Here is a 23,718-nt window from a genome sequence, read left to right as displayed (position 1 = left end):
GGAGGAGGGTGAGAGGCCCTGTCTGGGTGAGGATGGGATCCCCGGATCAAAGAAATGAGATCCTCTGCTAGACTAAGCATTTGTGTAGTAGAGCTAGGCCTGTGAGAGGGGGTCTTAGCAGGCACAGATTTGGTAGATTTAGCTGCTTTAGCCCTGGCAAAGGCCTTAATCGACATGGTTGCAGGTGGCCTAGCAGCTCCACGTGCAGGGGTTGAAATATCCAAGGGTAAAGTATCAGATAATTCCTGGGAACCTGCAGGAGGTGGGATTTCAGAAGCCGATTCCACCAGGTTGGATGAGGCCTCGGCTGGAGGTAAGTTTTCGGCTGAAGGAAGAACCACGTGCTCGGTTTCAGCCGAAACAGAGACACTCGCGGTTGGCTTAACCGTGGTTTCGGCCGAAACCGCGGACCGCGAGTGTCGGTCCTTTTCCTTGCACTTTTTAGATATTTGCGTAGTCGGAGGATCCGACGGCATAATGTAAGCGAAATCGGAGCCGAAAAACTCCTCAGCAAATTCAGACCGACGTCTAAGCGTCCGTCGGTTAAAAGCAGCACAGGCTAGACAAGCTGCTACGTCGTGGTCTGGGCCTAAACAAGGTAAGCAGTACGAGTGGAAATCTTTATGAGGTATTTGTTTCCCACAAGTTAAACAGTTATTCACTTTTTCTGACATCGGCTGAGGCAAGAAAGAGTCCCCAACGGGGTACTTAGCTTTTTAGAAGTCTTCGGTAGTAGAAGAAGTATTCGGTAGTAGCAATCTCTGGTTCTGACCGACAGGCACTTGCGAACAGCTTCTGCTTCGGGCGCCACGCGGCAAGAAAGACTGAGGAAAATGGCGTCGGCTGATGCCTTTATACCCGAAGAACTGCAGCTATGACGTCGGGTGAAGTGCGACACCAGCCGAGGCCAGACCCAGACTTTGGAATCCGGCCGACCGAAGGGCTGCCTGACGACAGGACAACCCATTTGTAAGGACTGCAGATGCATCCTTGAAGGACATCCTGGACTGCAGCTGTATTAGCACTCGAACATCTACATTTATGGTAGGTACAAAACTGTACTATGTTCATCGTGCATACAGCTGCAGTCATAACAGATGGGTAGAATCCCAAAGCTACGCACAGGGTGGTAGGCACTAGGTGGAACTGGGAGGAGCCAAAATGCCCTGCAACACAGCAGTGGCAAAGCCTGCTCTAGTTTTGGAGTATAAAGGTAGGTGGTAGCGTTTAGTGAAGGTATGCACAGAACTCCAAGTGGCTGCCTCCAAAATATCTTTGGTAGGGACTCCTCTGAGGAAGGCTGCAGAGGTAGCTGTGGCCCTTGTGGAGTGGGGTCTGATGCCTGCAGGTACAGATTTACCATGAAAGGAGTAACAAAACCATATGCAGTGGCCTATCCATTTTGGAATAGTCTGTTTGGAAATTGGCTTCCCTTGAGCTCCTACAGCATAGGACACAAAGAGTTGTTCTGATTTCCTGAAAGGCTTTGTTCTGTCCAAATAGTAACGTAGCTGTCTATGGATGTCTAAGGAATGTAGCAGCCTTTCCCCTTTGTTTTGAGGATTGGGGTAAAAGGTAGGTAAGTGTATGGCCTGATTTAAAGCTACCCTGGATACTACCTTAGGCATAAATGACGGGTTGGTTCGTAGGGAAACCCTGTCCTGATGGAAGATGAGAAAGGGCTGCACAGCCATGAGGGCTTGTAGTTCCGAAACCCTACGAGCTGAGGTAATGGCCAGAAGGAAAGCTGTTTTCCAGGACAAATATTGCAAATCTGTTGAGGCAGCTGGTTCAAAGGGAGGCAATGTTAGTTTTTCTAGAATGTAATTAAGATCCCAGGCTGGTATTGGTAGTTTCCTTGGAGGTCTTGTATTCTTAGCCCCTTTGAGGAACTGTCTTAAGAGTGGGTGGGAGAATAATGGTGGATCAGTGTTGTATTCAGCAGAAATGCCTGAGGCATGGATTTTGATGGAGGAAAATGAAAGTCCACTGTTCAACAGCTCAGCTAGATACTGTAATATCTGAGGTAAATTCAGTTTTCTAGGATCCTGGCCTTTTTTCTCATTCCAAGTGCAAAACCGTTTCCATTTTGCGAAGTAAGCCTTTCTAGTAGATGGCCTTCTGGTCTCCAAAATGACATCTTGCACCTCCTTGGAGAGTAGGGTCTGTTGTGGTGTTAAGGAATTTTCCATGCAGCCAGATTGAGTGTTTTCAGCTGACTGTGAAGAGTTCTGTAGCTGTGCTGAGTCAGTAGAAGAGGCATTAGAGGGAGGGTCCAGGGAGGAGAATGGGTTAGGCTCCTCAGTAGTGGGTACCAGTGTTGTCTTGGCCAGTCTGGAGCGATCAGTATCATCTTCGGTCCGTCTGCTCTTGCTTTCAACAGCACCTTGGGCAGAAGAGGCAAAGGTGGGAAGGCGTAAACTGTCCGTGCTGCCCAACTAAAAGAAAGGGCGTCCACTCTCCAGGCCTTTGAATGGAATGTCCTTGAGCAGAATTTTGTCAATTGAGGATTCCTGTGGGAAGCAAAGAAATCTATGTCTGGCCTTCCCCACACTTGGATTATCTTTGTAAACACTTGAGGATGCAACTTCCATTCGTGCAGGTCTGTCATATTTCTGCTTAGATTGTCTGCCAGCATGTTTTCCAAACCTGGCAGGTACTGTTGCTTGAAGTTCGATTTGCCATTCCAGAGCCAAGTTCCAAAGTGACATGGCCAGCCTGCACAGGGGGTATGAATGTGTTCCTCCTTGTTTATGTACCACATTACTGTGGTGTTGTCTGTTCTTATCAATAATTGCCCTGGATGCAGGAGGTCCTTGAAAGCTGTAATTGCATTTATCACTGCTAGCATTTCCTTTTGATTGATGTGAAGGTGCTTTTCCTTTTGGGACCATTTGCCCTGAATGCACCTGCCTGTCATGTGTGCCCCCCAGGCGTAGTCTGAAGCGTCCGTTGTGATGACTTGATTTGCTTGAGGCTTGCAGAATGGTAAACCTGTGTTTGTTTGGCATGCTTGGGCCCACCATAGAAATTCCTTTTGCAAACATGGGATTAGTGGTATTATTGTTTCCAAACTGTGGCTGTGTTGAGACCATAGGTTTTTTAGGTACCACTGAAGTTTCCTCATATGCAACTTTGCACATGGGATTAGAAGAATGCAAGATGCCATGAAGCCCAGAGCCTGCAGGATTTTCCTTGCAGTTAGCTTGGTACAATTTGCTAGTATTTTGAAGTACTGAGTTAGTTGCCCCTGTTTTTCTGGCGTAAGATAGGCCATCTGGGTGTTTGTGTCCAAGTTGGCACCCAGGAAAATTATTTTCTGAGATGGTGTTAGCCTGGATTCCTCTTTGTTGACTGTGTATCCCAGAGAATTCAATAACCGTGTTACATAAGCCAGATGTTCCAGAAGTATGTGTTTGCTGTCCGCTTGGATCAGGCAATCGTCCAAATAAGGGTAAATTTGTATCCCTTGAAGTCTGCAGTAGGCAATTACTGATGCCAGGCATTTCGTGAATACTCAGGGCGCAGTAGATAAGCCAAAGGGCAATGCAGAGAATTGATAGTGGATTGAACCTGTAAGAAATCTGAGGTACCTTCTGCAGTTTTGTCTGATTGGGACATGCAGGTATGCCTCCTTGAGGTCCAATGTTACTAGCAAAGACTCCTTGCCCAGCATGGGAAGAAGCTGCTTTAAGGTGAGCATCTTGAACTTTGGTACGAGTAGAAATGTGTTTAGGATGGATAAGTCCAAAATGGGTCTCCAATCGGTTCCCTTCCTTGGTACCAGGAATAGTCTGGAATAAAAACCTTGACCTTGTTCGTGAGGAGGTACCTCTTGAATAGCTTTCATGTCCATAAGCTTTGAAATTTGTATTTGAGCCTCTGCCCTTTGATTGTGTGGCAGGTTCGGCATGCCTCTCATTTTTGGAAGTGTGTGAAAATGAAATCTGTAGCCTCTGTTTATAATATCCAGGATCCATTTGTCTGTTGTGATATGCCAATTTTTTGAAAATAATGTCAGTTTTCCTCCCAAGGGTGCTGCCAGCTGAGACTTGCTTGGCATGCAAAGGGGAAAGTCATTGGGTTTGTTTCCTGTATTGTTGTGCACTGTCTTTGCCACCTCTTGGTGCTGGAGTTTGCCATTGTCTGCCTCTATATGATCCTTGAGATTGTCCTCTGCCCCTTGTGCGCCTGTATCTACCTCTTTGGGGCTTGTCCGTGGCTGGAAAGGACCAGTTTTTTTGAAGGCCAATTTCTGCTAAAACGTGGTGGTTGTACCTGTAGAAAGGCTGACAGTTTGCATAGATTTAGTTTTTTCTTCCATCTTCTGTAGTATCTCCTCAGCATTAGTACCAAATACATCCTTTTGTAAAGGAGCATCTAGTAGTTTAGCTTTAACATGATCAGGCAAGGTTTGTTCCCTAAGCCAGGCATGTCTACGAATGACTGATCCTGTAACAGCAGCTCTACTTGAGGCCTCTAGAGCATCATAGCCACATTGTAATGTGTGTTTACCCACTTGTTCTGCACTATGCATCATATCCTGCAACTCCTTCAAATCTGGTTGTTCAGGTTGTGACATTTTATTCCTTAATTGTGATAACAGAAACTGCCGATATATAAGCATATGGAACTGACAATTTAAGGCCCTCACGGCTAGGGTGGCCAAGGTATATACCTTTTTTCCCCATCATTCGAAGGATCTAGACTCTCTTTCGGAAGGTAATGGATTCTTAGCAGTAGAGGCCTTCATTCCCTTGGGGCCTTGAGAAATGGTTTCAGGGTCAGCATTATGGCTTTTGTAAAGAAATTAGTGAGAGTTAGGAACTCTGTAGTACCTATCAGGCTTGACTGGGGCAGGAGGCAGGGAATCGGGATTAAGGCAAGCCTCCGAGTAGACATCATCAAGTATGTCCAGGACAGGAGGTATCGCCAGATGTCTGTGCTGAGGTAGCAAAAGAAATTCCCCAAGTCTTTTCTTGGAATCTGAAAAATCTTGGCCTTCCCAATGGAAGTGTTCCCTCAAGGTGTGCAAGGTTTCCCCGAAAGAAAAATCCTCTGGGGGAGATACAGAAGGAATGGACTGCTCTGCATCAGAATCTTCAAAGGGAGAGTACGAGTGCTCCTCTTCATCAGAATGTTCTGAAATAATGGATCCCTGGTCAGAAGAGGGAGAATCTTCCTCCACTCTGAATCTCTTGTCCAGAGGGGGTTGGGAACCCCTGATAAGAGTAATTAAATCCTCAGCCATTTTGAGCATCTGCTTTTTAGGCATGGGGCCTGGAGATGGGCCCTGTGCACCAGGCCTCTTGGGATGCATGGCTGATTTGAACTTAGTAAAGGCCTTTATGGAAAAGGAAGATGAGGGTCTGAAGACACCATGGGTGGAAGTGGACCTGTCCACATTAAGAGGCTCAACACTCTCAGTGGCTTCGGTAGCTGTAGTCAAGGTATGGGCCGAGGTACTTGCGGTCTCGGTTACAGAAGACACCGCCAGATAAGTGTCATCGGTAGTCAGGGGCTGCGTAGGCACCTCGCTGAGAACCGGACCATGTGTAGCCGGTTTTGGCGTGGCGGACCTCACGTGTCTGTCTTTCTCCTTGCTTTTTTTGGACAAAACGGCAGTCGGAGTCTCCGACGACATTTTATAATCAAAAGCTTTACCAAAAAAGTGCTGGGCGAACTCCACCCGACGCTTAATAGTGCGTTTATTGAAAGTAGCACAAAAGCGACAGCCCGAGACTTCATGGTCTGGGCCTAAAAAAGGTATACAGAGGAAATGGAAATCCTTATGCGGTATTTGCTTCCCACAAGAAATACAATTGTTAACTTTGTCTGACATTGGTCTGAGGCAAGAAAAGTTTCCCCAACGGAGTACTTAGCTTTAAAAAAGACTTCGGTTTCCAAATTTTCGTAATTTCAGGAGCTGGCCGACCGGCACTTGCGAACTGCTTCTGCTTCGGGCACCGCGCGGCAAAAAAGACTGAAGAAAATGGCGTCGGCTGTGTCTTGTATACCCCTGTCGCACTGACGTCAGGAAAGAAAGCGACGACAACCGACGCCAGACCTAGACTTTGGAATTCGGCCGACCGAGGACCCGCCTGATGGCAGGAGAACCCATCTGTTATGACTGCAGCTGTATGCACGATGAACATCTAAGACAGCAGTAGGAGCGGCTATGAGGCCCTGCAGGACTGCAGTGGCAAAGCCTGCCCTGGATTTAGAGTAGAGTGGCAGATGATAATGCTTTGTAAAGGTGTGCACTGAACTCCAAGTAGCTGCCTCTAAAATGTCTCTGGTAGGTACTCCCCTGAGAAAGGCTGCTGAGGTGGCTGCAGCTCTGGTGGAATGAGGCCTAATGCCCTTAGGCACTGGCTTGCCATGGTGTAGGTAGCAGAAACGAATGCAGTGGTCTAACCACTTTGAAATAGTCTGCTTTGAAATAGGCTTTCCTTGTGATCCTGCAGCATATGCCACTAGTAATTGTACTGTCTTCCTGAAAGCTTTGGTTCTGTCCAAGTAGAATCTAAGCTGTCTGTGTATGTCCAAATAATGCAGAATTCTATCCCCCTTGTTCTGTGGATTTGGGTAAAAGGTTGGCAGATGGATGGCTTGGTTAAGAGCCACACTGGACACTATTTTAGGCATAAATGTTGGGTTTATCCTCAGGGAGACCCTGCCTGGATGAAAAATGATGAGGGTGGCTTACCACTTCCTATTTTTGAGGTGGGAGCACTCCATTGTTTAGATCTGTGCATACCCTGAGACTGCAGTCTTTGTGGTCTGTTGCCCTTGGGTTTGGACTGAGAAGGTCTGGGAGGGGAGGGACTGGAAAAGACCAGTTGTTTGAAGGCCAATGCCTACTGAATCTAGGTGGCTACATCTGAAAGAAATATTTAACAGTTTGCATAGACTTAGCTTTTTCCTCCATCTTTTTTAAGAAGTTGTTCTGCTTTTGTGTCAAACAAGCATTCTTGGTTTAATGAAGCATCTAGCATTTTTGATTTGACAAGGTCTGGCAAGATTTGTTCCTTCAGCCAAGCATGCCTTCCCAGAACAGACCCAGTGACAGCAGCCCTGCAAGATGCTTCTAAGGTATCAAAACCACACTGTAAAGTATGTTTACCAACTTGGTTTGCAGAATGCATTAACTCTTGCAAATTATTTTCTGCATAATCAGGAATCAACAATATTTTTTGTTTAATTAGTTCCATAATATGCTGCTGGTACTTCAACATGTGAAATTGGTAATTTAAAGCCCTGATGGTAAGAGTTGCAGAGGTATATACCTTCTTACCCAATCTGTCTAAGGCCCTAGAATCCCTGTCCAAAGGGGTAGGGTTTTTGGCTGTAGTAGCCTTAATACCTTTAGTTCCCTGGGAAACTGTCTCTGGATCCACAGTGGGATTTTTTAAAGAGAAATTTGTGAGAGTCAGGTACTCTGTAGTACCTGGTCAGGCTTTCTAGGAACTGGTGGTGAAGTATCAGGGGTAAGACTGGATTTCATGAAAATATCTACAATATCTAGGACAGGGGGGGTATTGCTAGCGGCCTGTGTTGCGGCAAGTCTAAAAATACCCAGTCTCTTTTTGGACTGTGGGTAGTCCTGGCATTCCCAGCGGAAATGCTCTCTTAGGGCATACAAGGCTTCACCGAAAGAAAAGTCCTCTCTGAGGGAGGCAGAGGGAATGGAATCCTCTGCATCTGAATCCTCATAGGTAGATAAAGGTATGTCCTGGTAATCAGAGGGGTCAGAGTCATTGGACTCATGGTTTGTAGAATCAGAAGGAAAATCAATTCTTTGTCTTTTAGAGGGGGAAGGCTGGCTTCCCCTAATTAAAAGTAATTAGGTCTTCAGCCATTCTAAGCATTTGTTTCTGTGGCATGGGAGCTTGAGAAAGTGCTTTGGTCATCTGTTTTAGGCGTAGTACGAACTGTGGGCCTGAGAAATTCAGCAGCTTGTCAGAAACTAAGTAGTCTGTTTAATACGAACATCGGAAGGTCTGAATACACCCTCAGAAGCCGGTGCCTGCACAGTGGCTCCGGACCCATCCAAGGTACTGACATCCGCAGGTTCCATAGTCAAAGCATCTCGCGGCATACCAGACTCCGAATGGGTCTCAGTAGAGGCCTGCGAATCTGTAGAAGCAGGTATCAGAGGCTGTGAAAGCGCCTCACTGAGTAACAGCAGACTGGCGACTAGCTTAATGGAAGCATTGTCGGCAGTTTTGGACCTATGCAGTCTAGCTCAGTATTTATCCTTAAGTTTTTTCAGAAGATCGGTAGTCGGATGGCTTATCGAAGCCATTTCGGAATACGGAGTAAGAGTGAAAGAATTTAGCAACAAAGATAGCTCGACAGCGAATAGTTCGGGTGCTGAACAAGGCACAAACCTACAGTGAGGAACATTGCGGTCTAGGCCTAAACAGGGGACGCAGTAAGAATGAAAATCACTGAGGTATTTGCTTTCCACAGGCAAGAAAATTGTTAACTTTTTCTGACATCTGTTAGAGCAAGAAAAAAAAAGGATCCCCAATGAGGTACTTGGCTTTAGAAGACTTCAGGCTTGAAATTTCAGGTAGCGGCCGACCGGCACTTGCAAGCTGCTTCTGCTTCAGGCTCCCGCACAGCAAGAAAAGCTGATGTAATGGAGTCAGATGCATGTTTTATATCCCCGTCATGGAAGAGGCGACAGCATCAGACATAAAAATCCCAAGGTAATCGAACCGACTGAGGGCTACCTGCAGGCAAATAACCCAAGTGTGATGACTGCAACAGTGAAACACAAAGAACGTCTTTAGTGCCTCGGCTTTTATGGTTTTATTGGTGGGTGTATTTATATGGTGCTTGTGACTAGTGTTTTATACTCTTTAAAGGCTGTAGCTGAGGCGCTACAGATATTAAAGTTTTTCTGTGCATTTCAGTGGTTCCTGCCTGTTTTTTGGATTTTTGTTTTGCTCTTGTGGTTCTGTGAATTCCTTAAAGTCTGCAATGAGCTATCCCCGGAACTAGATATTTCATAAACACCATAGGAGCCATCTATAACTCAAAAGGTAATGCAGACAAATGATAATCTGAAGCTGACACAGAATCTGAGAAACTTTCTAGCTATGGGAATGTGAAAAGCATCTTTTAGGTCTAATGACTTTTAGTAAGACCTTGGAGAGCAGAGGTAGAGAGGGAAAGGCATAGACTGATAGGTTTTTCCAGCTGAAGGATACAGCATCCATTTTCCAAGCTTTTTTTGTGATTAATTCTTGTGCAGAATTTGTCTGAGAGTTTTGGGTTGAGGCAAAAAGATCTAGGTCTGGGCTCCCCCATTTGCGTGTCAACATGCTGAAGATTTGTGGATCTAGTTTCCATTCGTGTGGGTCCATAAGATTTCTGCTTAGTTAGTCTGCCAGAGTATTTTGCTTTCCTGGCAGGAATTGAGCTTATAGATGTATTTGATAAATCAAAGCAGTGTTCCACAATGCCATGGCTAGCCTGCAAAGGAGGTAGGAATGTGTACCCCTCGGCTTGTTTATGTACCACATGACTGCAGTGTTGTCAGCAGTTGTCCTGGATGAAGATAGTCCTTGAAGCCTGTCAGAGCATTCTGTACAGCCAGCATCTCTGATTGATATGTAGGTGCTTTAGATTTGGGCTCCATTGGCCATTAATGCATCTCCCTGCCAAATGTCCCCCCTCCCCCCGCAAGCATAGTCTGAGTCTGTAGTCAAGGTTTGGGCGGCAGGGGGTGGAATGAATGAGTTCCTTGTTTTGGTGGCAGGCCTCTGCCTACCATAGGAACTCTAGTTGCAGGCAAAGAATGATAAGAACAGTTTCCAGGCTGTGACAATGTTGACTCCATAAGCTTTTTAGGTACCACTGAAGTTTCCTCATATGCAGTCTTGCATATATATGGAATTAGAAGAATGCAGAAGGCCATGAACCCCAAGGTCTGCAGAATTTGTCTTGCAGATAGCTGGGTTTTTGTGGCCACCTGCTTGAACTAAAGTCATCAATTGAATTTGTTTTTCTGGCGTAAGGCAAGTCATCTGGGCAGTTGTATTCAAGCTTGCACCCAGGAATGCAATTATTTGAAAGGGCACCAGTTGTGATTTATTTTCATTTATGGTTTACCTTAGACAATATATTTATTTATTTTACATTTGTTGACCGGGATGGTCCGACTGGATACATGTCCATTTTCAGCGGAGGCCCGGGGAGAAAAGCTCCACAGAGGAAAAGGGTACACACATTCATTTACATATAGATAAATACACTTACTAATGCAAATACACAAAATACAAATACACAAAAAATACATCACAATGTTTTAGATACAATTGGCTACAACGTGAATAGATTACAGTTCAAAATACAGTATAGTTTTTGTCTAGGTTACTATTTCCCATCCCTTGTAGAGTCAAGTCAGGCAATGGGGAGCTAGACTTCATTAGTACTAGTGGAGGTGGAATTTAGTGGGTGTGAGTTTACAAATTCTTTAGACTAAGAAAAAAAGAAAAAACACCTAGTGATACAGGTGGAGAATGCTACTAGTTGAGTGTCAGAGAGAACTAGTCTGGGTTATTACATGGGCACAGCCAATGTTTTTTAAAAAATTGTTTAAGATTATTTTTGAATTGACAAAGGGATGTAGTAAGTCTTAAGTTATTGGGGAGGGAATTCCAGACTTTTCCTATAGAGTTGGCAAAAAGGGCTTCGCCACCAGAGTTGTTGGATTTGATGAAATCTCTGACGTCTCGGCCAAAGCCTTCAAGGAGAATTCTTGGCCGAGACGTCAGAGATTTTATTAAAACTTTGCTGGATACTGTGTTTGTTGTTTATGCTACTGGCTGTTTTCTTCGTTGCTTTTTGTTGGATTTGATGGTTTGGACCAGGAATCTATGTGAGGAGCGAAGACAGCTAAGATTGGAGTATGGAATCAGAAGATTATGCAGGGAGGGTTTTTTTCTGGTTGCTTAATAATTTTAAACGCTTCAGTGAGTTGGTTTAGTTTGAGAAGATTGGGTAGTTTTAGCCAGTCAAGTTTCCTTAGGTTAAGGCAGTGATGAGTTCTGTAAGGACCTCCTACTACAAATCTGGCGATGTGATTGTAGGCAGCAGAGAGTTTGTTGATCTCACTTTTGTTAAGGAATGAAAGCACAGGAGATGCATACAATAAAGTGGAGAGTAAATGCGTGCGAGAGATAGTTAGTTTGGCAGCAGGGGTTAGAAAGTTTTTAATTCTATACAAGGATCCAAGTTTCTTATTTACAGTCTTTATGGTTTGACTGATATGCATATCAAATCTAAGCCTACTATCAATAGTGACTCCTAATAGTTTAGTGTTGGTAACAGGCTCAATCATGGTACCATTAATAGATTGAACAAAGAAGGGACTATTGTTAGACTGTGGTGTAAGTTGGACTGATGGACTAACTGAGGTGGGAAAAAATACTAGTAACTTGGTTTTTTTTGGATTTAGAATGAGTTTCCGCTCAGAGCCACTTTTCTACTATAGCAAAACAGTTTTGGGTTATTACTTGTAGGTCGGGGAGGGAGACATCAGAGCAGATCAAAGTGGAGTCGTCTGCATATTGGATGCAGGTGGCCTTAGGGATGACAGTGAAGATCATTTATGAATACGGAAAAGAGAAGAGGACCAAGTATGGAGCCCTGGGGGACCCCTATGGTATTCGGTAGCAGTTGAGAGCGCTTATTTTCCCATCGAACTGCCTGTTGTCTTCCAGAGAGGTAAGCTTTGAACCAGCTAAGGGCCGGATAATCAAGGTGTAAGGTTTCAAGAGTGTGGAGCAGTAGTTGGTGACTGACCATGTCAAAGGCTTTTGACAAGTCAAGAAAGAGGGCTGAAGATATTTTTTTGTTATTGCGGTTTTTATTGACTGAGTCAGTAAAAGAGAGGAGGGCGGTGGTCGTACTATGGTGGGGTCTGAAACCGTGCTGAGATTTTGACAATAGATTGTTTAGGGTGAGATGGTGAAGGAGTTGTTTATGAACACATCTTTCCAAGATTTTGGCTATTGGAGACAGTATAGCTATAGGTCTATAATTCGATGGGTCAGTGGAGGAGCCACCCTTATGAAGTGGGATGACATGGGCTATCTTCCAAATGGAGGGGATAGTGGCCTCAGTTATAGTTCGGTTAATTAGAATTGGGATAGGCTATGGCATCTGCTGCTATTTGTAGGTATTCAGCTGGAAGTCGGTCGGCCGACAGGGTGGTTTGTTTAAGTTTCTTCAGTAAGGATCTAATGTAGGAGGTGGAGGCTGGCTGGAGAGTAAAGAAGGGTAGAGATTCATCATTAACCTTAGTTGGGGGGGGAGGATGGGGAAGTTGATTAGCCAGGGTCTGAATGGTCTCTGTGAAAAAGGAGTTAAAAGTATTGGCGACCTCTTCTGGGTTTTTACCAATAAGTGTTTCTGGAGTGGGAGTAGACACTTTCCCTGAGTGGAGGAGGTTGTTTAAGCCTGCCCAAAACTTCTTTGGATTGTTCTGGTGCTCATCTTGGAGGTGACAGAAATGGTTCTTTTTTATCTAGGGTAGTGTCTTTTTTCGTTGCATTTCTAAGTTGCTGGAATTTAATGCGATCTTGAGGTGCCTTAGTAGTTCGCCATTTGTCCCAGGCCTGATCTCCAAGTTTGATTTTGGATTTGGTTTCTCTAGTTAGCCATGGTGCTATCAGAGTCTTGGTTCGGATGAGTCTGTTAGGTGCATGAGAGTCCAGAATGTTGAGGAATGTGTCAGTAAAAAATGTCACTCTCTCATCAAGGGGCAGGGTTTTTAGCTTGGACCAGTTACAGGATCTAAGTTCAGTTAGGAATAGTGTTGGAACAAATTTCTTCTTATTTCTAACAAGTCTATATATAGGAAGGTTTATGCTGGTAAATTTGTTTTTTATTATGTAGGTGACGTGTGAAGTTAGAAGTCTTTTTACAAACACCAGATGTTTTAGAAGAGTCTCTTTGCTTTCTGCCTGAATTAGACAATCGTCCAGGTATGGATAAATTTGAATATTTCTTTGCCTTCAAAATGCAATTACTGGTGCCAGGCACTTTGTGAAGACCCTGGGCGCAGTAGACAAGCCAAAGGGCAGTGCAGAGAACTGGCAATGCAGATAGCCTGCTTTGAAGCTGAGGTATCTGCTGCAAGATTCCCCGATTGGGATATGCAGGTAAGCCTCTTAAGTCTAGAGTTACCAACCAGGCATCCTTGCCTAGCATAGGTAGTAACGGTTGAAGAGTCAGCATCTTGAATTTTGGAATGTCCAGAAATGTATTTAGAATGGATAAGTCCAGAATCGGATGCCATGATTTGTCTTTTCTGGGTACCAGGAAAAGTCTTTAATAAAAACCTTGTCCCTTTTCCTTTTCTGGTACTGGTTGAATAGCCTCCATATTCATGATGGGCATAACTTGTTTCTGGGCCTCTGTCCACTGATTTGGAGGCAGGTCTGGCCATCCTTTTGGGACTGGCAATGTGTGGAAATGAAAACTGTATCCCTGGGATACTATATTTAAAACCCATTTGTTCTGGGTAATCAGTTGCCAGTTTTGTGCATGAAGTGCCAGTTTTCCCCCCAAAGGGGCAGCCAACAGATAAGTGCTTGGTGATTGCAGTGGAAAGTAATTGAGACTTTTTACCATAGGGAGGTGCCTTGTTGCTTCCAGATTTGGAGGTGGAGGCACCACACTGCTTTGTTCTAAAAGTTCCTTGCGAATGAAACCTGGAGCCTTTGGAATGTCTGGGTTTGACCTGAGCGGCTCTAGTGGGTACTGGAAAGGACCAGTTCTTAGTAGGCCAGTGCCTACTAAACCTGAGTGGCTGCACTTGAAGGAAATCTTTCACAGTTTGCATAGATTTAGCTTCATCTTCCATCTTTTTCAAAACTTCTTCAGCCATATTACCAGACAGACTGTCCTGTCGTAAAGGAGCATCCAACAATTTTGCTTTAACATGGTAAGGCAGACTTTGCTCCTTAAGCCAAGCATGCCTTATCACAGATCTAGTTACAGCAGCCCTGCAAGAGGTCTCCAAGGAATCAAAACCACATTGCAAAAGCATGTTTTCCAACTTGTTCAGCTGAATGCAATACATCTTGCAACTCTATTTTCCACAGTCAGAAATCAACATGATTTTCTGTTTAAGTAAACCCATGACATGCTGTTGATATTTAAGCATATGAAATTGACCGTTTAAAGCCCGGATTGCCAAGGTTGCAGACGTGTAAACCTTCTTACCCCATCTATCCAGCACCCTGGAATCTCTATCAGAAGGGGTAGGATTTTTAGCAGTAGAGGCCCGAATGCTCTTGGGACCCTGAGAAATGGTTTCAGGGTCAGCAGTAGGGTTTTAAAAGCAATTTGTGGGAGTCAGGAACCCTGTATTATCTGTCTGGCTTACTAGGAGCTGGAGGCAGGGAATCATGAGTCATACTGGATTCTGAGAAAAGATAATCAACAATGTCTAGAACAGGAGGTATAGCCAAAGGCCTATGTTGAGGAAGAAGAAGAAAATCCCCAAGTCCCTTTTTAGATTCTGAGAAATCCCGACTCTCCCAGTGAAAAAGTGTACCCTTAAGGTATGCAAAGTTTCTCCAAAAGAAAAATCCTCAGCAGGAGAAGCAGAAGGGATGAAATCTTCTGCATCAGAGTCCTCATAAGTAGGAATAGATAATTCCTGATCAGAAGAGGAATCAGAAGAAATAGAAACCTGATCTGAAGATTCATAGTCAGTGCCTTGCCTAGGCCTCTTAGCAGGAGGGGGAATGGGTACCCCTGATCAAGGTAATTAAGTCCTCAGCCATTTTGATCATTTGTTTTTTAGGTATTGGGGCCTGTACACATGGTCCAAGCATCGTTTTTTTAGACAAAGAAGTAGCTTTTGGTCTTAGTTTTGAAGATGGTGTCTGTTTAATATACAGATCTTTAGGCCTGAAAACACCCTCAGAAGCCGGTGCCTGCTCAGCGGCTCCAGACCCATCTAAGGTAGAGACATCTGCGGGTTCAATACTTCAAGTATCTTGCGGCATACCGGACTCCGAATGGGTCTCAGGAGTCCAGCCGCCCCTGGGCCTCCCCAGTGGTGCTGGTACCAAAGAAGGATGGCAGCACCAGGTTATGTGTGGACTTCAGGAAATCTAAACAGTCACACAGTCAGATACTTACCCTATGCTTAGGACAGATGAAGCCCTAGAGCAGATGGGTGGGGCTAAGTATCTTACCACTATTAATCTTACCAAGGGCTACTGGCAGGTCCCCCTTGACTCCCAGTGCTAGACAGGTCAGCCTTTAGCTTGTATGAGTTCACAAAGATGTCCTTTGGGATGAAAAATTCACCAGTGATTTTCCAGAGGCTGGTAGATCATATCCTAGCAGAAGAATATGCTCTTGTTTACCTGGATGATATTGCCATCTAACAGCCATTCCCGTCAAAAGCACTTTCAGCATGTCAGGGAAGTGTTAAGCAGACTTCAGACTGCAGGATTGGCCATTAAACCCAGTAAGTGCCAGGTGGGTATGGCAGAGGTCTCCTACCTGGAACAGAGTGGGGAATGGAAAGATAAGACCAGAACCTGCCAAAGTGGAAGCCATTCAAGCATGGCTTGCCCCGGTTACCAAAGGTGAAGGCATTCTTAGGGACAGCAGGGTACTACAGAAAGTTTGCCCCCAATTATAGGACAATAGCTGCTCCCCTCACAGACCTGACATGGAAAAACAGGCCAGATCAGCTAGTGTGGATCCCAGCATGTGAGCAGGCATTCCAGAAGCTGAAAGGAGCTTTGGGTGGACCCCCTGTGTTAGCCAGTCCAGATTACAGCAAATAATTTTTTGTTGTGCTGGTGTAGGATTCAAAACCATAGGGTGGGGCTGCACTTAGTCAGGTTTCTTCAGAGGGAGAAGAGCACCCAGTGGTATCTCTCAGCCGTAGACTCCACTCAATGGAGGAATGCTACGCAGCTGTAGAAAAGGAATGTCTAGCCATAGTATGGGCACTGCAAAACCTTCAGCTTTATCTGTATGAAAGGAAATTCACTGTAGTTACAGACCACAATCCCTTAACATAGAGCCAGCCAGCAAAATGTGAAGTTATTACAGTGTAGCTTAGGACTGCAGGCATAAGACAGGACACTAACACCGTTGTGTGGTCAGTAATGCCAACATAGATGGGCTTTCAAGACAGGGAATGGAGTAACATATGCCCATATAGGCTTATTTCTTTCAAGTCAAGTTTCTCAAGGGTCAGTTGAAAAACTAGCTAGAGTCTTCGAGGGGTGGAGAAATGTGACATGGGCAAGTGCCAGCATAGCCAGCTGGAGTTCTGCAAAGAATATATACCTTGAATATCAAACTGATTTATACAAGATGCTTTATGTTACAAATGTATTAGAACTGAACGTCATTTGTGTATCAAACTGATTTTGTACAGATGCTTGTGCTGAAAATGTATTTGTGCGCTTTGCTTCTATTAAAATGCATCAACAGTGCAGCCTGCTGAAATGAAGAGAAATGTACATGCATTTTTGTAGCTGAATTAAATGTATATGTTTTAATAGAGGATACTAGCACAGTAGAGGTTAAGAAAAATAAGGGAAATATACATGAGCTGCTAAACCCTCAAAAGGCACCCCACAGTGCTGAATAGGACTGGACACTGGGTTTGTGGAAAAGCCTTTGTCCATTAGTTCAGTGAAAAGAGGGGAGGACCCAGGTACTACCACAAACATTTGGATGCATACTGTGACCAACTGTGCTAACTTCCTGTCTCAGCTTCAAAGGGGAATACTGTGAGAACCTAGAGTCAATTGACCAGATGAGGTCATTCTGCCAACCCTCTGATACCTAAAGTATAATTTCCAAAACAAAAATCTCAAGAGTATTGAGTATTCTGTTTGGGAAGCCTGACTAGAAAGACCCTCACCCACAGCATCTTGCCTTGCGGTAGTTAAGTAACTTAACTAGGGAACAGTGATTCTTTTAGATTTACTCAGGCATACAGTGAAGTTTAGTTTAGATATTGTTTTTCTTTATTTGTCCGAGTCTGACCATCAATGTTCTTTTCAATATTTCCTGTGATCTGAACTCTGTGGTTTACTGTGAATATATATCCAGTATTTTCATGCTCTTATTTATTAAAGCTATTTAAAACGTTTATTGTGGCTGCTCCTTATAGAAAGTACTTAACCTTTGGGAGTGCCTATATTTGGTGACTGTGGGACCACTACGGCCTAACCCTTTTGGTAAACTACTACGATTTGGATTAGTATTACTATTGCGCAGTATAATTAGACACCCTTTGTTAAAGGCCTTGTAGCTGATTGTGGAGAGTCTGGTGGCAGTGAATCTTACTTATAGTCTGAGCAAAGCTGGAAGAGCAGGTAACCTGTGCCAGCCTTTCCCAGGTGTACATGTTGTGTGTGTGAGTTAAATCTTAGAGTGTGCGCGTGTGCCAGCTACTTGGGGCAGCAACACAAAGCACTGGGTTTAGAGAGAGGGTGATGGAGGACTTAGCTTAGACACTCGGCTGAGGCCCTAACCCTACAGCTGTACCATTGGGGAGTCTTATTGGGGACCTGGAGGGAGACACATATACAGACCTCCAGACCCTGGGCTAAGTGTGTTCCCTGTGTGCTCTTAAGGGAAATTGTACTTGATGCAGACAGGTCCGCATCTGGAAATACTGAGTGTATCCATTTGTATTCCAAGCTCACGTCCATCTCCAGTGTTAGTTGTAAGGATTCAGACACCTTGGATTACTGGCCCAGCAACATATTGGTGGGCATCTGACCTGGTCACTACAGGAAGGTTAAAGTGAGTAGTAAGACATGCATGCTACCAAAAATTGTCAAATGACAGGTGATTTACCTGAATGCTGCTGTGTGGTCAACCACTGTGTTAACATAATCCAGTGACTGAAATTTGTAAGGCACTTGGGGAAATAAGTACCATTAAGAATACACTGGAACTGTACTTGCGACATTAATAATAATAAATCCTCCAAATTACACAGGTTAAACATCCAAGGTTGCATTAAAAAGACTAAATATCCAAGTATGTACTGACCATTTCAAGAACCCTACGACACAGGTCTTCTCTTAGCCATACTTCCTTTACTTGTTAATTTACACAAAGTTTTGTTAACTTTCACAGCGATGCAATAACAATGCAGCATTGCTTGCAAGGACTGCCATGACTTCCAACATCCAACTAAGGTAGAAGGTTAACTAAAGAAATCACTCAACTTTCAATCAGAATTTTCTTCTCTCTATTTTAAATAACTTTACAGCTTAAAATACAAGTTAAACTTAAGGAAACCCATTGTGGTTTATAAGTGCAATGGGGCAGAAAATAAAAACAAGCGAGTCAAACGATTTAGCTAATTGCCAATATTCAGATTTTTTACAACCACAGAGCACTTTGACACTCCAGTTTTACAAAATACTGTTAAGTGTATTGGTTTTAGTTGCTACAAAAACATTTTTGCATTTTCAAAGTCTTCTGTCCAACAGTCTGCAAAGCTCCCACCCTCGTATTCCAAACATTTTCATAATGAGGTACCAAGAAAATGGTACAGGACATGTTGCAAAACTTTCATTTAATATGTATAATGCACATGCTCACACTATTTATTAGACTTGCCCATCTCTTAAAGCATCCCTAGACCCTTCTGAAAAGCTGATTTACTTACTGTTAGTGTCTTCTGATAGTAAGTAACCTTGGCTCGGATAGGATATGGTTTATTTCTGAAATCCCTCAAACAGCTTCCCAAAGCCTGAGATGAACCATCACTGAAAAATATAGTGTACTATGATGAATTACTAAATATTAACACAGAAAAATCACTGTTATAAGCAGAATATGTCTGGTTTATTATACCGCTGTCCATGTCATTTTAATTAGAAAACTGAATAATTATCTGACCACACAAGCACATGTTTTTACAAACATTACTGCTATAAAGGGATCACAAACGAATCCTTTCGTTCTGCCCTTACACAAGGTACAGCTCTAGAATTCTTATTTTACGAAAGACAAGGCTTTAAAATCAGTAAGGAGATATGTTACCTGACTAATCAGCTCACTTTACTAAGAGTGCCAAGAGGTGATTCATTAATGGTGAAAGCCGTCATGAATAACTGATCTACAAATACAACATTATACAAGAATTAAAAGAAACGCTGGAATTTTCACGACTTGCTCCCAATATTTAAAGTTTCAAATTTAAAATTTTCAGCACAGACCCCCTAGACTATGAAAAAAATGACCATCTATTAGGATTGGCTCAGAATGAGACGACCTTTAAAACACAAGTGCCAAAACCTCCTTAGTGAGAGAAAGGGATACAAACTCCGGCTTGAGAAATTAATCTAGAGCACACATTCAAAGGCAATGCAAAACTGGAACAGTCAACATATATGCTCTAGGTAATGAAAAACAAAACTAGTGGCCAAAACATAGTATAATATATATACAACCTTTCATAACGTCATGGAAGCTGGAATCAACATAAAAAGATACAATTTAATGCAATGGTCAGTTGCACTCTGCTCCCATTCATGGGCACACATTCAGCCACACGCCCACATGCACACACTAATGTAATGCCCTCAAGCATCAGAAATTACTTACAGATGACACTTTTTTCTGACTTGACATTATTTGCAGCAATCGCTGCTGTAACTGAATGTTTTTGTACATCACAAAATTTCTGTGACTAACTTGCTGCTGCTTTTATCACAGCTTGCTCTTCCATGCTGCATCTGTTCCTCCTTTCTAAGTATTACATTCACTATGATCTGTGAAACGTATACCATTTTTTCCCATTGCTTTCAGGTTGTTTTTATCCACATGTTAAGCCATGAATGGCTTCCTAGGCAGCGGGTTTCCGGACTGCCTGGCTATCTTTGTTTACCATGTTCATACTCCATAAATGTCTACAGGCTTGCTCTACAAAATACAACAGAATTTTGACCAATAACTTGCAAACATTAAATCTAATAAACAAAATGTCTGAGCACTGTGCAATTTTAAAAGGGCATTCACTTCTATCAGCAAAGCTTTTCAATAACTCATTTATGACATCCTCTCTAAAACACACACACTAAAAGCTGAATATGGAGAACAAGAAACCAGATTCCTACTCAGGCTGATCCCCTTAGTGACACATTAAAACTGCTTCAAGCCCAAGTTAAGTAGTTTGTTCTATGCTGTTTTGGGAGACTTGATAACTGTTGACAGTGAGAAAAAATGCACTTTATGTTGGATATGGCAACAGTCCATGAGTAAGAATGGGACAACCTTGAAGTGCTGGACGTCACTGAAGTAATACATAGCTTAGACACTATAGTAATTTGGCAATTTTGGCTGGTTTGCTCAGTGAAAAGTGCCTAATGAGGTGCAGTGACTTATCAACTGTAAACTAATAAGCAACAAATATGTAAGATTTCATAATCTTAATATTTTTGTAATATGGTAAGCGTTAACTATACTAGCAGTTATAATTATTGTGAATATTAATTATAATACTTTCAACTTGATGTCCTGTCAGTATGGGACAGACAGATAATGTTACATAAATTTTAATAAAAGAAATGGGCACTTAAGTTTCATTCATATTAAGCACTGGTATCAAAATGATGAAAAATATCTGATACAACTTTACCAATTTGCAGTGTACAGTCTTTTGAGAAGTAGGACACAAAGAAAATGAAATATATAGTTTGTACACTGGACATGTTTTGATACTATTAGCAGTACACACTGTTATAATTTATGAAGTCTAAGACATAGCAGAGTAGACAATGAAAATATCGCTAACTCTGTGGTCCTCTAAGCTCACTGGTGACTTATCTCAGCATGTCTCTGACACTTAACATAGATGGAACACCTGCATTAAGTGCCTCTCCACTTTAGGTTATCTACAGACAGAGATGCCTGTACACACGCACATACATGAAGATATTCAGGACATACATACAACCTCCCTGTGCTGCTGACAACCTTGCCACAGAAAGCAATGGCTACACATCGTAAAATGACATTACATTTCCACTGCTTCTCTCTAAAACAAAGTGGTACAGCTGGTCACTGAGTCGTTCGCTCATGTGACTTCAATCACTCTGTACACTTCCTTAACAGAGGATATGCTTAATTACGTAAGTTGCACACCCATACTGCCTCACCCGCATGCAGCAATGCCACTATATATCACCACTAGCTGGAGTCTTAATGCCACTACAGTGATCTCTAAATCATGTCCTCATTATGCACTAAGCAATTGAGAAAAAGGATTATGCTGTACATTGTGTATTTCTGAATATCCTCTATTATTTTTAGAAATTATTACATTATCAAGATTCAAGTAAATTTGACTAGCTTTTCTTTATGTTGCTTCATATAAGAAAAGTTACACAACTTTTCTAGGAAATATCAATAACAGCTGTAGTTTGTATTCTTAAAAAAAAAAATAGGTAAATGATACTTTTATTCAATGCTTAGAATTGTTGCTGCTTTCAAATGAGTAACGAGTTAGTAGAGAACAATGAATGGAGTTAGGAGTAACTGTAAAGCAGCACAAGTATAAGTGCAAAAACATGGGAACTAAATACAAACTTTAGGGATTAAAGTAGGATAATGATAAATCAGACCTAGAAAATGGATTCATACATGTACAGAATATAGAATGTATTTATAAAATGCCATTATTTCCTAATACATATATCTTCCAACCAAACACCACAGTAGTTCTAACCATTTTCATCAAGCTTTTACCAGGCCACATTTTAGCAAATCAAATGCAGCTACCTCAATCTATGCACTAAAATTAAATTTAAAAAAAAGTTATATTCACAATATGGTACCACTGCATTTGGAGTGTATGCTGGATACATACCATTCCTTCACTTCCCTTAACGGCCCTTTGTCCATTTATTGTTTCATATTCTATATTATTTCTTCACAATCACAGACTCGCATCTTACAATTTTACACCTTCTGATACCAAATAAAGGAAATTATTTTTTCCAACAAACCCTTAATATTTATTACATTTTCTCCATCTTCCTTGGGACCTACATTCCTTCAATACGCGTCTGGCTACGGACAGACTGCAGAATTACTCAAACTACTAGAAAAAGAAACCAAAATATCTTAGATCCACCTCTTTTAGTATTTCAGAATCTCCACCCTCATGCTACAAATCAGTTCCATCAAAATGATTTGAACATCTTTATAATCAAAAATCTCTTAAAAAGTAAAGGTTGTAGTTCTGTAGGACTGGAAGGTGAAACGGTGCCAGGCTCCTTACATGTAATTTCTGACAAGCTTTTGGGGAATATGAGGCATTGCTGTGCACTGGCTGCTATTCCCCCACTTTGTATCAGTATTCAGGCAGCAATGGGTTACATCTTGCACAAGATAAACAGCAGTCCAGCTTCCAAAAGCTTCAAGGGCACCTTCCATGTGCCCAAACCAGTACTAATCTTGTGCGGAGCACAAAAAAAAAAGTGGATTGGGTGCAAAGCCCTTTCAGAGCTTTTATGCCAACAGAGACAGGGAGGATAGAGCCCTAAAAAAAGGTCATTCCTAGGAAACAAACTAGCTGTCCTTGGCCGAGCAACAAAAGCAAACAAAAAAAAAAAAAGAAGGGGGGGGGGGGAGGGTGCGGCTACTGCTACAATGATCATTTGAACATCTACCACTATGGTAAATTTACTTACACAACTGTACTACGCTGAATTGTACTGATCTTTGCTACAGTAGCCTTAGAGCTATATGGGTATATTATCATTGTGTCAGCTGAACAGGAGGAGGGAGGATAAGGGTACACAGGAGCTCTAGGAGAATGGTTCTAGAAAAGCATGCCCTAGACCTGGAAAAGTAGTTGGTTTATATTCCTTTGTAATAGAAACTACCAAATTGCTGCTTCTAGAATCGATCTCTTTTCAGAAAGCCACAGATGAAGCCAAAGCCCTGACAGAATGAGCCTTTGCCTGCCTAAACTGCCTTGTTGCAATGAGTACAAAAGTAACAGCATGAAACAATCATTTGGAAATGGTATACTGAGAGTTTGTCCTTTCTTTTCCCTTCACAGAAGAATAACCGATCAGAGTTTCTAAAAGATTTGATTCCGTCAAGATAGCACCAAAGATGGCTGCTAGCATCCTAGGCATGGAGCATCTTTCTTCTTTATTTTTTGTTTATGGAAAAGACAGTGATGGTTAGCACAGTTAAAAATAAACTCTGATACTACCTTGGGCATAAATGAATGATTAGTTCTTAAGGAAAAACAAAAATGAAAAAGTCCACCAACCATTTGTTAATACACTTTGTACCATCAACACAAAAGCATTTCATGTAAACTTTGTATCATTGTATCCTCTACCTCTAGATCTGTGGAAATAAAAACAGAAAGATGTAAATAGAAGATAGTAAAATAAAATAGGTCTTTAGTGAAGTCCTATGATTAAATCATGTGATGCTGAATGCATTTAGGAAGGTGTGTGTGACAGATTATTCTGAACACGACCCTGTAGGGCAGAAAGCACTAAATCCTTAGTTTTATTCAAGCAAAGCTTGATTCAGTACACAAGGTGTTTTTCATTTTTCTTTTTCGCAACGTTACGACTTTGAAGCCATTCAGTGAACCTTTTTTTTTTGTTTGGTTAAATATGTCTGAAATGGCTTTACAATGTACTGAGGAGATGGCTGAAC

At 42.5% G+C, this 23,718-nt stretch overlaps 1 protein-coding gene across 1 annotated transcript in view; it reads right to left on the bottom strand.

Annotated features, from left to right (window-relative positions):
- The window catches only part of LMAN1 (lectin, mannose binding 1), a gene marked incomplete in the record, with an annotated part of 407,951 nt that overhangs the window by 307,638 nt on the left and 76,595 nt on the right, over positions 1-23,718 (bottom strand). Inside the window, 1 exon segment of the mRNA XM_044066156.1 lies at positions 18,695-18,794. Within this exon segment, the coding sequence (XP_043922091.1) occupies positions 18,695-18,794 (100 nt within the window).

The sequence above is a fragment of the Protopterus annectens genome, chromosome 1.part0 (assembly GCF_019279795.1).
Source record: "Protopterus annectens isolate FY-2018-M chromosome 1.part0, PAN1.0, whole genome shotgun sequence".
NCBI classification, from domain to species: domain Eukaryota; kingdom Metazoa; phylum Chordata; order Ceratodontiformes; family Protopteridae; genus Protopterus; species Protopterus annectens.
This window is presented reverse-complemented; position numbering and strand designations above follow the sequence as displayed.